Source organism: Opisthocomus hoazin, chromosome 25, assembly GCF_030867145.1.
Source record: "Opisthocomus hoazin isolate bOpiHoa1 chromosome 25, bOpiHoa1.hap1, whole genome shotgun sequence".
Lineage (NCBI taxonomy): Eukaryota > Metazoa > Chordata > Aves > Opisthocomiformes > Opisthocomidae > Opisthocomus > Opisthocomus hoazin.
The window spans coordinates 4,616,569-4,630,054 of NC_134438.1; the positions used below are offsets into that span (position 1 = coordinate 4,616,569).

Here is a 13,486-nt window from a genome sequence, read left to right on the forward strand (position 1 = left end):
GACGATGTAGAATGGTTGTACTGAATTAAACTCATAAACATCTTTATCAGTATGCTTATAATCTGCCTGTTGATTGGTATGACTGTAACAATTGCTCATAGGTAATTGAATTTAAAAGCAATATAAACAAAATGGAACAAGTCAGCTAGACCAGTTCTCTGGCTGTGCTGAGCAGCATGCATCAGGGTGCCTTGAAACTGTTTGCCATGTTTAAGTGGTTACAGTGCTTTAAATGTTTGAACTGCCTTGGGAACTTTCACAGCGCACACCATGCGTCCGTGTCAAATACAGTGATTCTGTGGGTGCGTGAATCCAAGGTCCTCTGATTTATAAAATGTTCTAGACTGTAAAATCAGGGTGTGAGTGCAGTACTGGCTCCCATCCCTCCAGTTTACACATTTGATGCCTGTGCCAGTTGTGGGTAATGCTGACTTAGCGTACTATGGCTGCTGTAGTAACCATGCTTTTGTGTGTATTTTCCTTTCAGACTTCTATTGATATATTGACCACAGTTGTGAGGAATACAAAACCTCCTCTGTCCCAGCTCCTGATCTGCCAAGCGTTCCCTGCGGTGGCTCAGTGCAGCCTGAACACAGATGACAACGCTACTATGCAGGTAACACTGTGAGGAGTGGTAAGGATTGCAGGGCTATAAGCAAGTCCAAGAGGTGACCAAGTAGGACAGGTCACATAGCATTTAAGGCTTTGCTTGCCAATAGTGATATCGGCAGCTGCTCAGGAGTCTCTGCCACCTCCAGTTTATCATGAAAATATCACTGTCTGAGAGCCTGCAATGCCTTTTATTTGCCATTCCTTGATTTGGAGGACTGGAGTGAGTAGAGCAGCAGCCTTGATCCTTTTTTCTGTTTTAGGCCTCTGGAGTACATTTAAAAAAAAAAAAAAATCCCAAACCGCCAAAAACCCAATAAAAAAACCTGGAAAACATTATTACTTTTCTTCCCCCATAATAACTTTCATCACACCTAGAAATGGCAGAGGCTGTCTGCAGAAGCATGCTCAGGTGTGGGGAAGCGAAAGAGCTCCTGCGCAGAAGACCTCCTAGACCTCCTCCTTCTAGCAGTTTTCTCCTGTATTCGTTTAGGTGGGAAGGGGAGGGCAAGCTGCTTTTTGGCTGAGCCAGGCGTGGGATGGAGCGAGAGGAAAGATTCATCTCAAACAGCAGTAGTGCCTGAGGTGTGCTAGCTGGCAGGCTCTGCTGTTACCCGATGATGTCCTTAGAGTATTTAAGCAAGACAGAAAAAGTGTCAGAGGTGAAAAGTGCAGGTTGTCTTTTTTTTTCTGCTACTAGCTGGCATATAAATAATAAAGCTGGTTTCATTTCTTACGTAAGGAGTTTTGCACTCCGAGCTACCCTTTGCCATGTAGATGCAGACCACAGAAACATCTTTCCCTAAACAACACACCAATAACAATAGGTTGAAGACCGGCATGAAGAGGCTGGAGACCAGCATGCTAGTTGCTCTGCTGGATCTTTGTTTTAGGAATTCAAAAAGATTGCAGCTTGGCCACTGGGTTGGGTTTTGTTCACGCTGTGCTTTGCTGTCTTCATCTCTTGCTTGTTGAATCTCTTGGAATTTCTTTGGGCACAAAACTGCAGCTGCTTCAGGTTGTCTTCGGATTTACTTGATGTCTAGATGCCATATTTACTAGGTTGTCTTCATATTTACTAAATGATCTGCTTGAGAGCTGCCTGGGCAGTGAAGAATTTTGTGATTGATAATGAACTGAAGTCTGTAGAAATTATTTTTAAATAGGCACTTGTTTTACTGCACGTTAGAAAGCTTGGATCTTTTACAGATGCCATCAGTATGCCCACTGTTTTCTTCTTGTTTAAGGGTCTTTTTGGGGTGATGAAAGGAGATGTCCTCCCATGCCTCCCTGCTCCCTTACCTAGAACAGGAAGTTCTAACACAGTAATTTTCTCGTTTAGAATGGCGGCGAGTGTCTGCGTGCATACGTCTCGGTGGCGCTGGAGCAAATTGCACAATGGCATGATGAGCAAGGCCACAATGGACTTTGGTATGTGATGCAGGTGGTGAGCCAGCTTCTAGATCCAAGGACCTCAGAATTCACCGCTGCCTTTGTGGGCAGGCTGGTCTCCACTTTAATTTCGAAAGCGGGAAGTGAGCTGGGAGAGAATCTGGACCAGATCCTGAGAGCTATCCTGAGCAAAATGCAGCAAGCAGAGACGCTCAGTGTAATGCAGGTGAGCAGGCTGGGCACCCAGCAGAGTAAGTAGAAGTGTCAGGAAAAAAATGTCATTTTTTTAAATTGCATGCCTGATTATTTATGGCTAGTGCAATTGGAGGGTCTACGAGTCAGGAAAATGCCTACTCTGCTCATACAGAGTTGTTTGGCTTACAGGGTAAGCCATGTTCTTGTGGGTAAGCTTTAATGCACCTTAAATAGTCCCTCATGACCTCGTGCTTGCAAGCAGTGAACCTTCAGTGGGGCCAGGAGCTGCCTAAGTAGGGGTGCTGTGGCAAAGGCAGCGTGTGTTTTTGAGTAGGTGTGTGCTGTACTTGAAGGAGAAATGCCTGGGAGTTGAGACAAGGTGAACTTTTGGTGGATGGGAGGTGTAGTTGGCGTCCATCGGATGGGAAGCCAGACAGAGAGTGTCACGATCGCTTCTAGCCTTGACCTACTTCTGCTGGCACAGTTTTATAGAATGATTTTTATCCCAGTGGTCTTCATTCTCTCACCTGTCTTTCTTGTCTGTGTGCCCTTAATGTAAAATGCCCGGTGATGGCTGCCCTGGTTCCTCAGCAGCAGCTGGGGGAAGGCGTTGTGCTGGCACAGTTCTGCCTGCTGGCAAGATCCCACCTTTGCCCTCACTGTGGCACTTGGCTGAGGCTCACTCTGCTCTGACCCTTTTATCTTGTGCATTTCTCTCATTTTGGTATGTGTGTTTTTCAAGCCAGCACATGGTGAGCCAAGAAGGCCGTTCAGATGTCAGCACAGATTTCATCTTAAAGCCTTGATTTTTCTTTCCCCCCTGCCTCAGAAACACTGTTGATTCTTAACTGTTCAGAATGGCTCTCGCTTTGCCTATTTTTGGATTTAAAAGGTCCAGAAGCTTAAATCTGAAGCACTCACATGAAACCCTTGTAGCCAGGGGAAGAGGAATGAGCCTTTCACAATGCTGAATCTCTTCCCTGTGTTAGCCTGAAAGATGGGCCTCTGGAGGTGGGCAGCTTTTCCCCGAGGAAGCCTGCAGAGCTTGGAGACTGATGTAGACATACGCAGCTTGTGAATTCAGCCCTGGTCTTTAGGAGTCAGACTGTAAAACTGCGACTTGCAATTCTTTCCCTAAAACTTGTGTTCAGAGTACACTCAGAATGGGAAAAGTGCTGCTGGATTCTGATGTGATGATGTGGGAGAAGGGTGGTCCTGTGGTGGAGGTGATGGTGGGTAATCCCTGGGGTGAAGAGGGGAAGAGAACATGGGTTCTGGCTCTGGGCAAACAGCTTCTGTTCCTTAGCTTGATAATGAGACACGTTTCTGCTGGGTACGTGTAGATGTAGAGCACTGTGTATAGAACCACGTGTACAGCTTCTGGTCCGTTCAGTGAACTGGGGCAGTTGCAGTGTCTGAGTGTTGCCATATGATGTTTTTGCTAGTCAAAAGTCAGCTGCAACCTCTGATATTTTGTAAACAGCTTTTTAATCCTTGCTATAGGAAGGTTTTTTAGTTTGGGGCATGGGTGTGAGTGAACTTATTCCTGCGGTGTTTTTTGGTGAGGTAGAAATAACTGCTGTTGACTGTAGCAGTTTATTGCCTGCTTTTGTAGCACAGAGTGTCTTGCAGAGGGTTAGATGTTCTCTTCCTCTTGGGGTTGGTAAGCACGGTCTCTGCTCTTGCAGAAAACTCAGTTACTTGAATATTTGATAAAACTTTTTCAGCTATTAAATTATGTACAGCTAACATTTACTTTCTCCTCCTGTAGTCCTTGATTATGGTGTTTGCTCACTTGGTTCACTCACAACTGGAACCACTCCTGGAGTTCCTGTGTAGTCTCCCCGGACCAACTGGCAAGCCTGCCTTGGAGTTTGTAATGGCCGAGTGGATGAGCCGGCAGCACTTGTTCTATGGGCAATATGAAGGCAAAGTCAGGTACGATGTTTTCATAAGCAGCATCTGTGCATCAACGTTAGCTGACTGATCATCCCACTGCAATTAAATGCACTGGGTGTGAGGGAGAGGGGAGCTGGTTCAGGCTTGGATTAGCATGTGCCGGCGTTGGACAGAACTAATTTTTTCCTGCACTGTCAGTTCAGCTCAGGAGAGCTGTGGTAATTGGAGCAATCTTACTCTGAGTGCCTCTCTCGCTGCCTGGTGTGCTTGTGCTGGCACAGGGGGACCCCAGGGGAAGGGGGTGTCTGCAAGCTTCTGAGATTGAACTGCTGTGAACGGGATGAAAATGGCTTCCAGACATGAAATCGCCTGCATAGACTACTGTAGAGTTTCAGGGCATTGTAGAGGGTTTCCTAAGAGAATCTGGTGATTTCTTGTTGATTTAATGATCTCTTAAAAGTCAGTAATCAGCTGAAACAGTTTTCTGTCCCTTTTGATGTAGGAGCACATTTGTGTTCAGGTAGAGGCTGAGTACTGTATTCCAAAGCTTGAAGTACTCTCTGTTAATTTAAATTTTGCCACAGCTGCTGTCTTTGTTTTTTTTCTGGAAATGTGAAGCCTAACAGACCACTCTCAGGGCTCTCACCAGCTGTTAACTCACTGCTTAGTATGAGTTGGTGTGTTACTGTTACAAGGCAGTCAAATGGCCTGTGAAATAAATGAGAAGAAAAAGCGTGTTTGAAATGGAAGTTTGTGAATGGTCATGCAGAACAAGAGACGGTCTGATCTGGGGATCTGGTGCCATTTTCGGTCGCATTTGGTCTGTTTCATCCCTAAGAGCAGTGGTTTATCCCTGTTTTGACGGAGCAGGGTTGTTTGCAGGATCCCCTGAGAATGCTTATGGCCCCGGGGAAAAACCAAGGCTGACGCTGCCAGGGAGAACAGGGTTGAGCTTTGTTGTTCAGTGCTGTCTCCGTGTTGTCCAAGATCAGAGCTGTTTGCGTGCAGAAGTCTTGGCAGGACTCCACACTATATTAAACACTTTGATATGGGGTTTTTATGGTGATGCTTTATCATACATTAGAAAATGGTGGGTGTTTTCTGCATACTGAAGAAAAGCAATGCCTTCTTGGAGGACCCACTTGTTTAGAGTTAGTGAAAGGAACATGAGGATAGCTGACACCTTCTGTGTGCATCAGTTCCCATCCCAGTGCGTGGCAGGTTGTAGAACTGGATATTTGCTCTTGGCTTGCATGGTGAAAGGATGGGAAAACTTCGGGCACCCCAGGGGTGGCGTGTAAGATCTGCGTCCCGACCAGCAGCGTGGGAACTTGGAGCCATAGTGTGGGAGAGAAAGAGGGTGTGAAGTGAAAGTGTGAGATCTGCAAAGCTCCGAAACTATCGCTTGAGACTTGTGGGGCCAGGAGAGCGGTTTAAGAGTGCCAAGCGTAAATTGGTGGCCTTAACCTGTAGTCAGAGTCATCCTCAGTGTGGCTTGAAAACTGCCTGGAACTGGGGAAGGTTTGAAAGTGTGGCATAGAAATATGAGCAGCAGAGCTGGAAAGAACACATGAAGATACCAAGGGAGCAAGCTAGAAGGTCTGTGTGTAGCTGAGCTGTGAAGGACCAAAAGTGAAAAAGACCTTTGAGACTGGAGAAAAGTAGAAGAGATGTTCATGGGTGCAGATCAACCAAATCACTACTTTCTTGCCACTGCTTTCCTCTAAATTTCGTCTTCATCTGCACGCGATGGTTCGGGAGTGTGTTTAACCTCGTGGCCCTGCTGAACTGGGAAGACCTTTAATGTGTGTGCGCACTGTTTGGTAGTGTGTGATCCAAAGCTTTGTCAGTTTTTGGCTTGCTGTGCAGGTCAGGAAAGGAGTCCAGTTTCAGATGCTGACATAAAGCAGGAGAAATAGGAAAATTCTGTAATGCTTGTTCTTGGCAGAAGTGTAGCAAAACGAGCCTCTGAATGTCTGCTCTGGAGATGTGTTCCCTATTAACAGTTACTGTGAAAGCCAGGCAGTTCAGAGGCGTTCTCGTCTGTAATTTTCCTATTCCCTGCTCCCCAGCTCTGTAGCATTGTGTAAACTCCTTCAGTATGGCATCAACACAGACGACAAGCGGCTTCAGGACATTAGGGTAAAGGGAGAAGAAATATTTAATATGGATGAGGGAATACGGACACGATCAAAATCAGCCAAAAGTAAGTAATCATTTTGCTGTTTTTAACATTTTTTGTTCCTGTTAGTAGATGTATGAAAGGCCATAAAATAGAGCTTGCAGAGCATACAAAGCTGTGGGAGATATTTCCTACAGAAGGTGCATGTTTTTTTTTAGAGCTAATCCATACATCATGTATGGATTAACATCTCCATTATTTGCTTTAATTCTGCCAAAGACTGGTTTGAAGACTCCTGATGTCTCTGATTTAGTGTAAGGGGATGAGGTGATTATAGGATAGGGAGTTATTCACTGCTGTTTTGCGTCATCCTCTTCCATCTAATAAGATGGAACTGATAATTCAGCTTCTCTGAGAGGACGGTTAGTTTAGCATGCGGAGATTTGAAAAAGAAAGTGGTACTTTCTTGAGGAGACTGACTTTCACAGATATCAAAAGTGATTTCAACAAGTCAGAGATCACTTTTAAGCAGAAGTTAGCCAGTCTGCTACAGAAGACTTGTCTTATTTTTAATTGGCTGAACCCCAAATCATTGATTGCGGGTTACTGTGTAGAGATTCATACATGAAATGGGAGAGAGCACTGGGCAGGCTTTGTTCCTGGGGGCTGAGCCCCAAAGGGGAGGACACTGGGGAGCCGCTGTCCTCAGCAATCAGTCAAAACCTTGGTTCCACAAGGTGCTGTGCTAGAGCTTGTGCAGAACCAGTCGCGGGATGGGCCGTAACGGCTGTGCAGACCCAGACTGGAGGCCCATCGAGGCAGTCGCTGCTCCGCGAGCCTTCAGCTGTCGTAGGCTCGGGGGGTTGAGGGTGATGCAGTAACACTTGGTGAAGGAAATAAATAAGGGAAAGCCCTAGGAGTGTAAGAGGTAAGCAATGGTCACAGAACACCTGCTACCTTATTATTCTTTGCTTAAAACAACCCCAAACCACCAACCAGCACAAACCAGGCAAACTCGGATGTTGTCTGGTCAGATAGCAGAACAGTGATTGCTAACATCTGAGCACCTGAAGAGTTAAAGCTAGTGCTCCCGGTTTCTTTGTTTGATGGGATCTTTACTTTTGCAATTAAGGACAAAAACACTGTCTAGCTGTCCCTAGGGAACGATTAGGCCTTGCAGGAGCTCTGGTGAGGAAAAGTTGGAGCTTGCAGTGTCTCAGACAGGGTAGAGCCACGCGTGGGAGTGCTGCGCTGCTCATTTTCTTGAAAGCACTGCTAGACAGGCAACAATAACTTTAGAGAAGTGTGCTTAACGAAGTCATCTGCAACTATGATGTCACTGAGTAAACTCACAAATTAATTCAGCTGTGAAGATTTTAACTATGCCTTCTCTTCGTTCAAGATAAGCAAGATTTGATATTGCAATGAAGATCTTTGGAAAGCTAGCTGTGAAGGTCTATGGAAGGGACAGCTGCGGGGTTTTTGTCAGGCGCTGTTTCCTCCCAGCCTGGAAGTTTTTCCTTGTCCGTGAGCATTTTAACTGTGTGGTAAAATTAGAAAAAAAAATGTGACAACAAAAGGCCTGTTTTCAACAACTTTTAATAAAAAGCAGTATAAATACATATTTTTCTTCTCTTATAGATCCTGAACGCTGGACAAACATTCCATTGTTAGTAAAAATCTTAAAATTAATAATAAATGAGCTCTCTAATGCGATGGAAGCAAATGCATCTAGACAGACAACTGCGGATTGGAGCCAAGGTAAAAGACTGGGTTTGCTCTTCCTCTTTGCATGGCTTAAATCTGCTTTGTCGTCTCTTCAGAAGCATTTATAGCGATAAGAAACTCACAACAGTAAATAGTATATCTGTCATTACAGAGGCTTAAGTAGTGATCCAAAGGATAAAATCAGTGTTGGGGATTCTTAAACGTGAAAATTATTTTGGGCCAATCTGGAAGATGGGGTCTAACCATATGCCAGCAAAATTTTCCTTTCTTGGTGTATCTGGTTTGCATTTCTGAATCCCTGCTGCGGGCATCCGTTCTTGCAGCTGCTCTTTGTTTAGCTCCCGTTCTTGGCTTAGTCGTTCTGAAGGGACAGGAGAGGTTGCGGGAGTGTCCCTTCATCCACCTACACGAGCAGGGGTGTTTGCCTAGGACCTCTGCAGTCCCGCTGTCCAGACCGGCCGGCTGGACCTCTTCGATTTTGTTTATTTCTAGAAATTTTTGTTTTCTGAGCAGATGATTCGAATGATATGTGGGAGGATCAGGAAGAGGATGAGGATGAAGATGAAGGCTTAGCAGGACAGTTCTTATCAGATATTCTTTCCACAAACAAGTATGGTAAGTAACAGCTTTAAAGTGCTTACTCAAAGTGAAAATAGGGTAAATGACATCCCAGTCAGTTTTGTTTCCTTGACAGTAGCTCACCAAAGACTGCAGGCAAGGGGAAGGAAATCTGGCATGGGTTTGGAGTAAGGACTTCTTTCTGTAAGAGAAGGACATGTCTTTGAATAACCCAATGATGAAATAACTGCATTTTTCACCCAGAGTTCAAATGCTGCATAGGTTTCACGTTGCTGGGGGATTTGCACAAGTATTTCTTCTAAAGAGAAAATTAATGCTTAAAGATGTAGACATGACCTTGGAATGACAGTGTCGTAGCAGTGGGTGAGCTTGGTTGTGGAGTGACCTTGAGAAAGGATAGCTGCAGAAAGGTGGAGCGGGTGTAATACCGCCTTTCCTCTGCGCTCCAGTTTGCGTGTAGTCATCGAAGAGAGAACCTTACAGGCAGATACAGCGGGGAGGCTGCTTACATCACCCCGGCGCTGGAAGCGTGTGGCCCCGACACAAGGGTAGGGCGTGAGATCGTAGTGCACATACAAGACGAGCTGGTTTCTTCATTATCCCATGTGTGCTCGTCTCGCCAGCGCGTTCCTTGAGACTCCCACTGTGACCCTGCTTGTTCTGAAGTGTCGTGTCTTCTAATTGTCTGAACTTAAGGAGCAAATATTCTGGATACAAATTTTTTTACCTAGCAGTGCTGGAACTGTTCCTTATTGGATCCTTGGATTTCAGCAGCAGTCTAGCAGAACACTTCCTGAGATATTTTGCTCTGTTTGATGTTAAAACCTGCTGATTTGCCTCTGACAGATGAGGATTACTATGAAGATGATGAGGAGGATGATCCAGACGCGTTAAAGGACCCTCTTTACCAAATAGATCTCCAGGTGATGCTCTAGAAGGAGTTTTTAAAATCAGATTCCTATCGTTCTCTGTAAACTTAATTTTTCTGTATTGTACTTTTAACAAAACTGTAAACACCAGTTACTGATTGTTGTCCTAAAGGTACTCAGTTCATTGAAATTACTTTGGGAAGTCCCGAGTACCCCAAGAATGCCGGGAGCTATTTTTCCTTATTGGATCAATATCTGTAACTTGGAAATGTGAATGAACAAAACTTGTTGAACAGAGGGACAGGAGACTTTTCTACCCATGAGCTTCACAGCTATTTTCTGAAGTCAGAAGTAGATTGGAGACTGAACATGACAGAATTTCATACTCTACTGGGAGATGCTCCCATCTGGTCACAGCCCCTGTGTGACATTTTGCTCCTGCTTTTTGCCACCGCCTGGCAGCTGTTCACCAGCCCTTCCCCTCCTCCTGCATCGCTTTTCTCTGCCCTGCAATCTCTTTGTCTTACTTGGTGCATGTTCAGGTTTATCTTTTGATACATGAAAGAAACAGGATTCCCAAAGTGCCGTGATGCTAATGGGGTCTTTCTGTCTTCCTTCCAGGCCTATCTCACTGACTTCCTCTGCCAGTTTGCGCAGCAGCCCTGCTATGCAATGTTTTCAGACCATCTCAATGAGAATGAAAAGCGAGTGTTGCAGGCCATTGGTATATAAATCCACTCGAGAGACCATCCCGGTCAGATCTGAACAATATTTTTTTGGCTTATTCCACGTTTTATGATTAAACATAAAACATTTTCCAGTGTCTGCCTGCTTGTTACAGGTGGATGACGGCTTCGTTGCGATGTATTGAGCCTCATCTTAACATGAATCTGCTAAGGGAAGGAATACTAAGAAAGCAGCAAGGACAGAAGTCTGTAGAGTTTGGCACATTGGTCTCACCATGGGAGCACTTTCATTTTCCACAGTAACTTTCCAGGAAGTTCTTAAAGATTTAAAATAAAAAATGTGTCCTTAATATTTTTAAAAGCAGACTGTCTCTACCATTGAAGAGGCACTTAACTGAGGTTCCCACAGCACAGCTGGACAGAGAAAGGAGTTGGGTCACGTACAGATTGCTTGGATGTATCTTGAGAAATTGGAAGGTTGTTCCTCTTCGCGCTCGCAGAACACATACAGGGTAAATATCTTGATCTTACAGCGTGACTTCTTTTTATAGAACCATAGACTCTTTTATCAGAGATGCCTGAGTGGTATGGAACCTGTTTATGGGAGTTTGGATGGGAAGCTGAGACAATAAAACTGAATGCACATCTTCTTTCCTGTTGTGGATGGGGCTTTGTCGCTCACATCTGCTGTCGGGTCCCATGGGAGCAGTTCTTTCCTAATGCTTTTGTGTGCACATGCTCAGAGGAAGCTACCACTTAAATTTCGGTTCCTGTGGCATGTGGCTACTAAAGACTTTGGTTTTATGGAACAGAAGGAGCCACAATTTTTAGGAGGGAAAAAAACCTGATTGTATTTAACATATTTGCTCCGTGACAACCACTCTGAACTAGTTTGCTTCCTTCACACTCCTGTGTGTATTTTTCTAGAGTGGTGAAATAACATTTGCAAATTGATTTACCCATAAGAACAGTGTGATGTATCTCACAACACCTCTCTGCCTTTGGTTCCCCCTTGGGGAAAATGAAAATAAAACTATTAAAATGTACATTGGTATCCTTCTTCTAAAACAGATATAAAAGGAACTTGCACTTGTTTCCTGAAGTCTCCATTTAAAGACATATTTCTCCGTAGGAAACTTTCCGTATGTGCCGCCCAGAGGGTGTTAGGGAGTTTCACGGGAGTCATCTGGGCAGAAAGGGAGTCCTGTAATGGATACATCTTCTTCTGCTCAAAAGAGAAAGGCTGACCCATTAAAGAGTTTCCTTTCTTAAGAAAGGTGCTTGCTGTTCCTTTGTGGAATAATACACTTCTAAGTTGTATCTAAAAACCTCCAAAGAGCTGGAGTAATTCTGTATCTTACTGGTCTAACAGAGCATAGCTTTTCACTTTTTTACCAGGAGGGGATAATAAATTCACTTTTTGATAGACAAAGATGGCACAAGTTGTGTAGCGTGTGTGTGGGAAATGGTAAAGTAACCGCGAGTTCTCAAGCCGACCTTGCTCCCCTCTCCCACCCCAACCCCATGGGCTGTGCCAGAGAACGGGGGGAGTCCCCGCCGCTCCCTGCAGCCTGGGCTGACCCGTCCGTGAGGCCTCAGCGGGCTTGTGTGGGCAGCTCTGTGACCAGCAGGACTGGAAGCCGGTTTGTCTGTGTGTGTGTGCGCGCCTCATGCAGCTCAAGCTCTGGTCGGAAGTTTCCGTGCAGCTGTGTCATGGTGTCTTTCTTCCCTGTGGATTCTCTGGTGCATAAGAATATATAATGAAACGTTGTGCCGTGGCCTTCTCCTCAGTGGGAATGATGCGGCTCTGTCTGCTGCCTAGACATCATTTTTCTCCTAAGTCTAATAGGAATTTTGTTCTGAGGTGTTTGTCTCCGCTTTCGCTGAAAAGCGCCAGCAAGTGAACCTAAAGAGCGCGGTCGCTTGAGGAAGCCAGGCTAGCAGTAGATGGCTGCAGTGGCGTGTCCCGATAGCTCCACGAGAAGGCTCGAGTTGAGTGTCCTCAGGGTGACCAGTCCCAGCCCTGGGAACAGGTAGGACCGTCTTTTTTTCTTGCCCTATGTGTTGGCAGCAAGGCTCAAAACCAGTCAGCTGTTCTTGGGAGGTGAGTACCAAACGTCTGGAAGTGTCTAGGGCTGTTTTAGGGTGTCCGTGGTGAGGGAGCACGTCCAGGTCTGGTGAGCTGGGGTTTGCGTGCGTTCTGTTCCGGTGAGGATTGACTGGTGTGTGCCCGAGTGGTGCTTGCTTTGGTGAGCTTGGATGGTGGGTTTAAACACGACCGTGAAAAATGAGAGCAGCCTAGTACTGCTGGTACCGTTCCTCATCCTGAACGGAGAAATCAGAGGGTTTCTCTGCGATTGCAGGGTCCCAGACACAGGTGGGCCGGTGACTGTAGAGTCCCTGTCGGAGCTGTGCAGTGTGTGGGTTAGAAACTGCTCTCGGGTTTGCAACGATCGATGGCTTTTCCAGGTGAGAGGGCTGGGGGAGCAGTGGCTGTTGGGGACCGGTGCTCTGCGGCTCCCTCCGGCAGCGTCGGCTCACGTGCAGCCCGAGCTGGCCGGGCACGGTGCCGCTGCGGAGCAGCCAGTGTCGGTGTGGAGTTTGGGACCAGCCCTGGAGGTGCAGGAGCAGCGCAGCTCTGCCGCACACGCGACTGCAGGCAAGCACATGGGGTGCAGGAGGTTTTTTGGCAAAAAGTACTGTGACTCAGGCTTCCCCTGGGAAGAGGCCAGGTGGGACGTGAGTGCGACAGTGGCCAAGGGAGGTGGTTTGAAGGACCACTGCCTGGTCCTGCTGCTGCTTGCGCTGACATAACTCCTTTGCCCTTACGCTTTCTCACTGTTCTTCCTCCTCACAAAATTCTGAATGCTTCCTGATGTATCTTTAAACAAATTTTTTTTTGCTGGAGGGGCGTCAGCTTTGCTGAAACAACTCTGACCCATGACAAGGTGATTGCTCAGGATGAAAAATGCTGGACGCGACGGAGACGCGCCTGAGGTCTGGTCTCAAGGGGCGGAGCACTGCTCGTTGTCTGCCGTTGGGAAGAAACCGAACTAACAGTCGTAGAGGTTACTAACACCATTCTAGGAAATACAAGCTCCCTGTTAAAGTAGATTAAGGCTGGAGGGTGGGATGCCCGCTCTGGGGCACGTGTCGGTGCCTGGCACACGCGTGTGCTCAGCTCCTGCGCGGGCAGCGCCCGGCGGTGCTCAGCTGGGATCGCGTGGGGCTCCGATGGCCAAGGCCGTGGTGTAGCTAGTGAATAGCGCCGCTGTGCCTCCGCAGCGAGACTTTATGTGTATTCACGAGTATTGTTCTTGGTTTGTTTTTTTATATTAGCAAATAAAACTCTTTTAACGTATAAACCTGCCTGGCTTCTACCTGTTTCGGGGGCGGCCGCGGTCCTC

General features: G+C 46.3%; 1 protein-coding gene across 1 annotated transcript in view; it reads left to right on the plus strand.

The window, feature by feature from the left end:
* IPO9 (importin 9) overlaps positions 1 to 10,729 on the plus strand; it is a 39,379-nt gene extending 28,650 nt beyond the window's left edge. Inside the window, exons 17-24 of the mRNA XM_075442872.1 lie at positions 488 to 616; positions 1,952 to 2,227; positions 3,968 to 4,134; positions 6,168 to 6,301; positions 7,859 to 7,978; positions 8,459 to 8,560; positions 9,371 to 9,447; positions 10,015 to 10,729. Of these exons, the coding sequence (XP_075298987.1) occupies positions 488 to 616; positions 1,952 to 2,227; positions 3,968 to 4,134; positions 6,168 to 6,301; positions 7,859 to 7,978; positions 8,459 to 8,560; positions 9,371 to 9,447; positions 10,015 to 10,125 (1,116 nt within the window). The 3' untranslated portion in view covers positions 10,126 to 10,729. The remainder of the gene's footprint in view (positions 1 to 487; positions 617 to 1,951; positions 2,228 to 3,967; positions 4,135 to 6,167; positions 6,302 to 7,858; positions 7,979 to 8,458; positions 8,561 to 9,370; positions 9,448 to 10,014) is intronic.
* Positions 10,730 to 13,486: the final 2,757 nt, after the last annotated feature.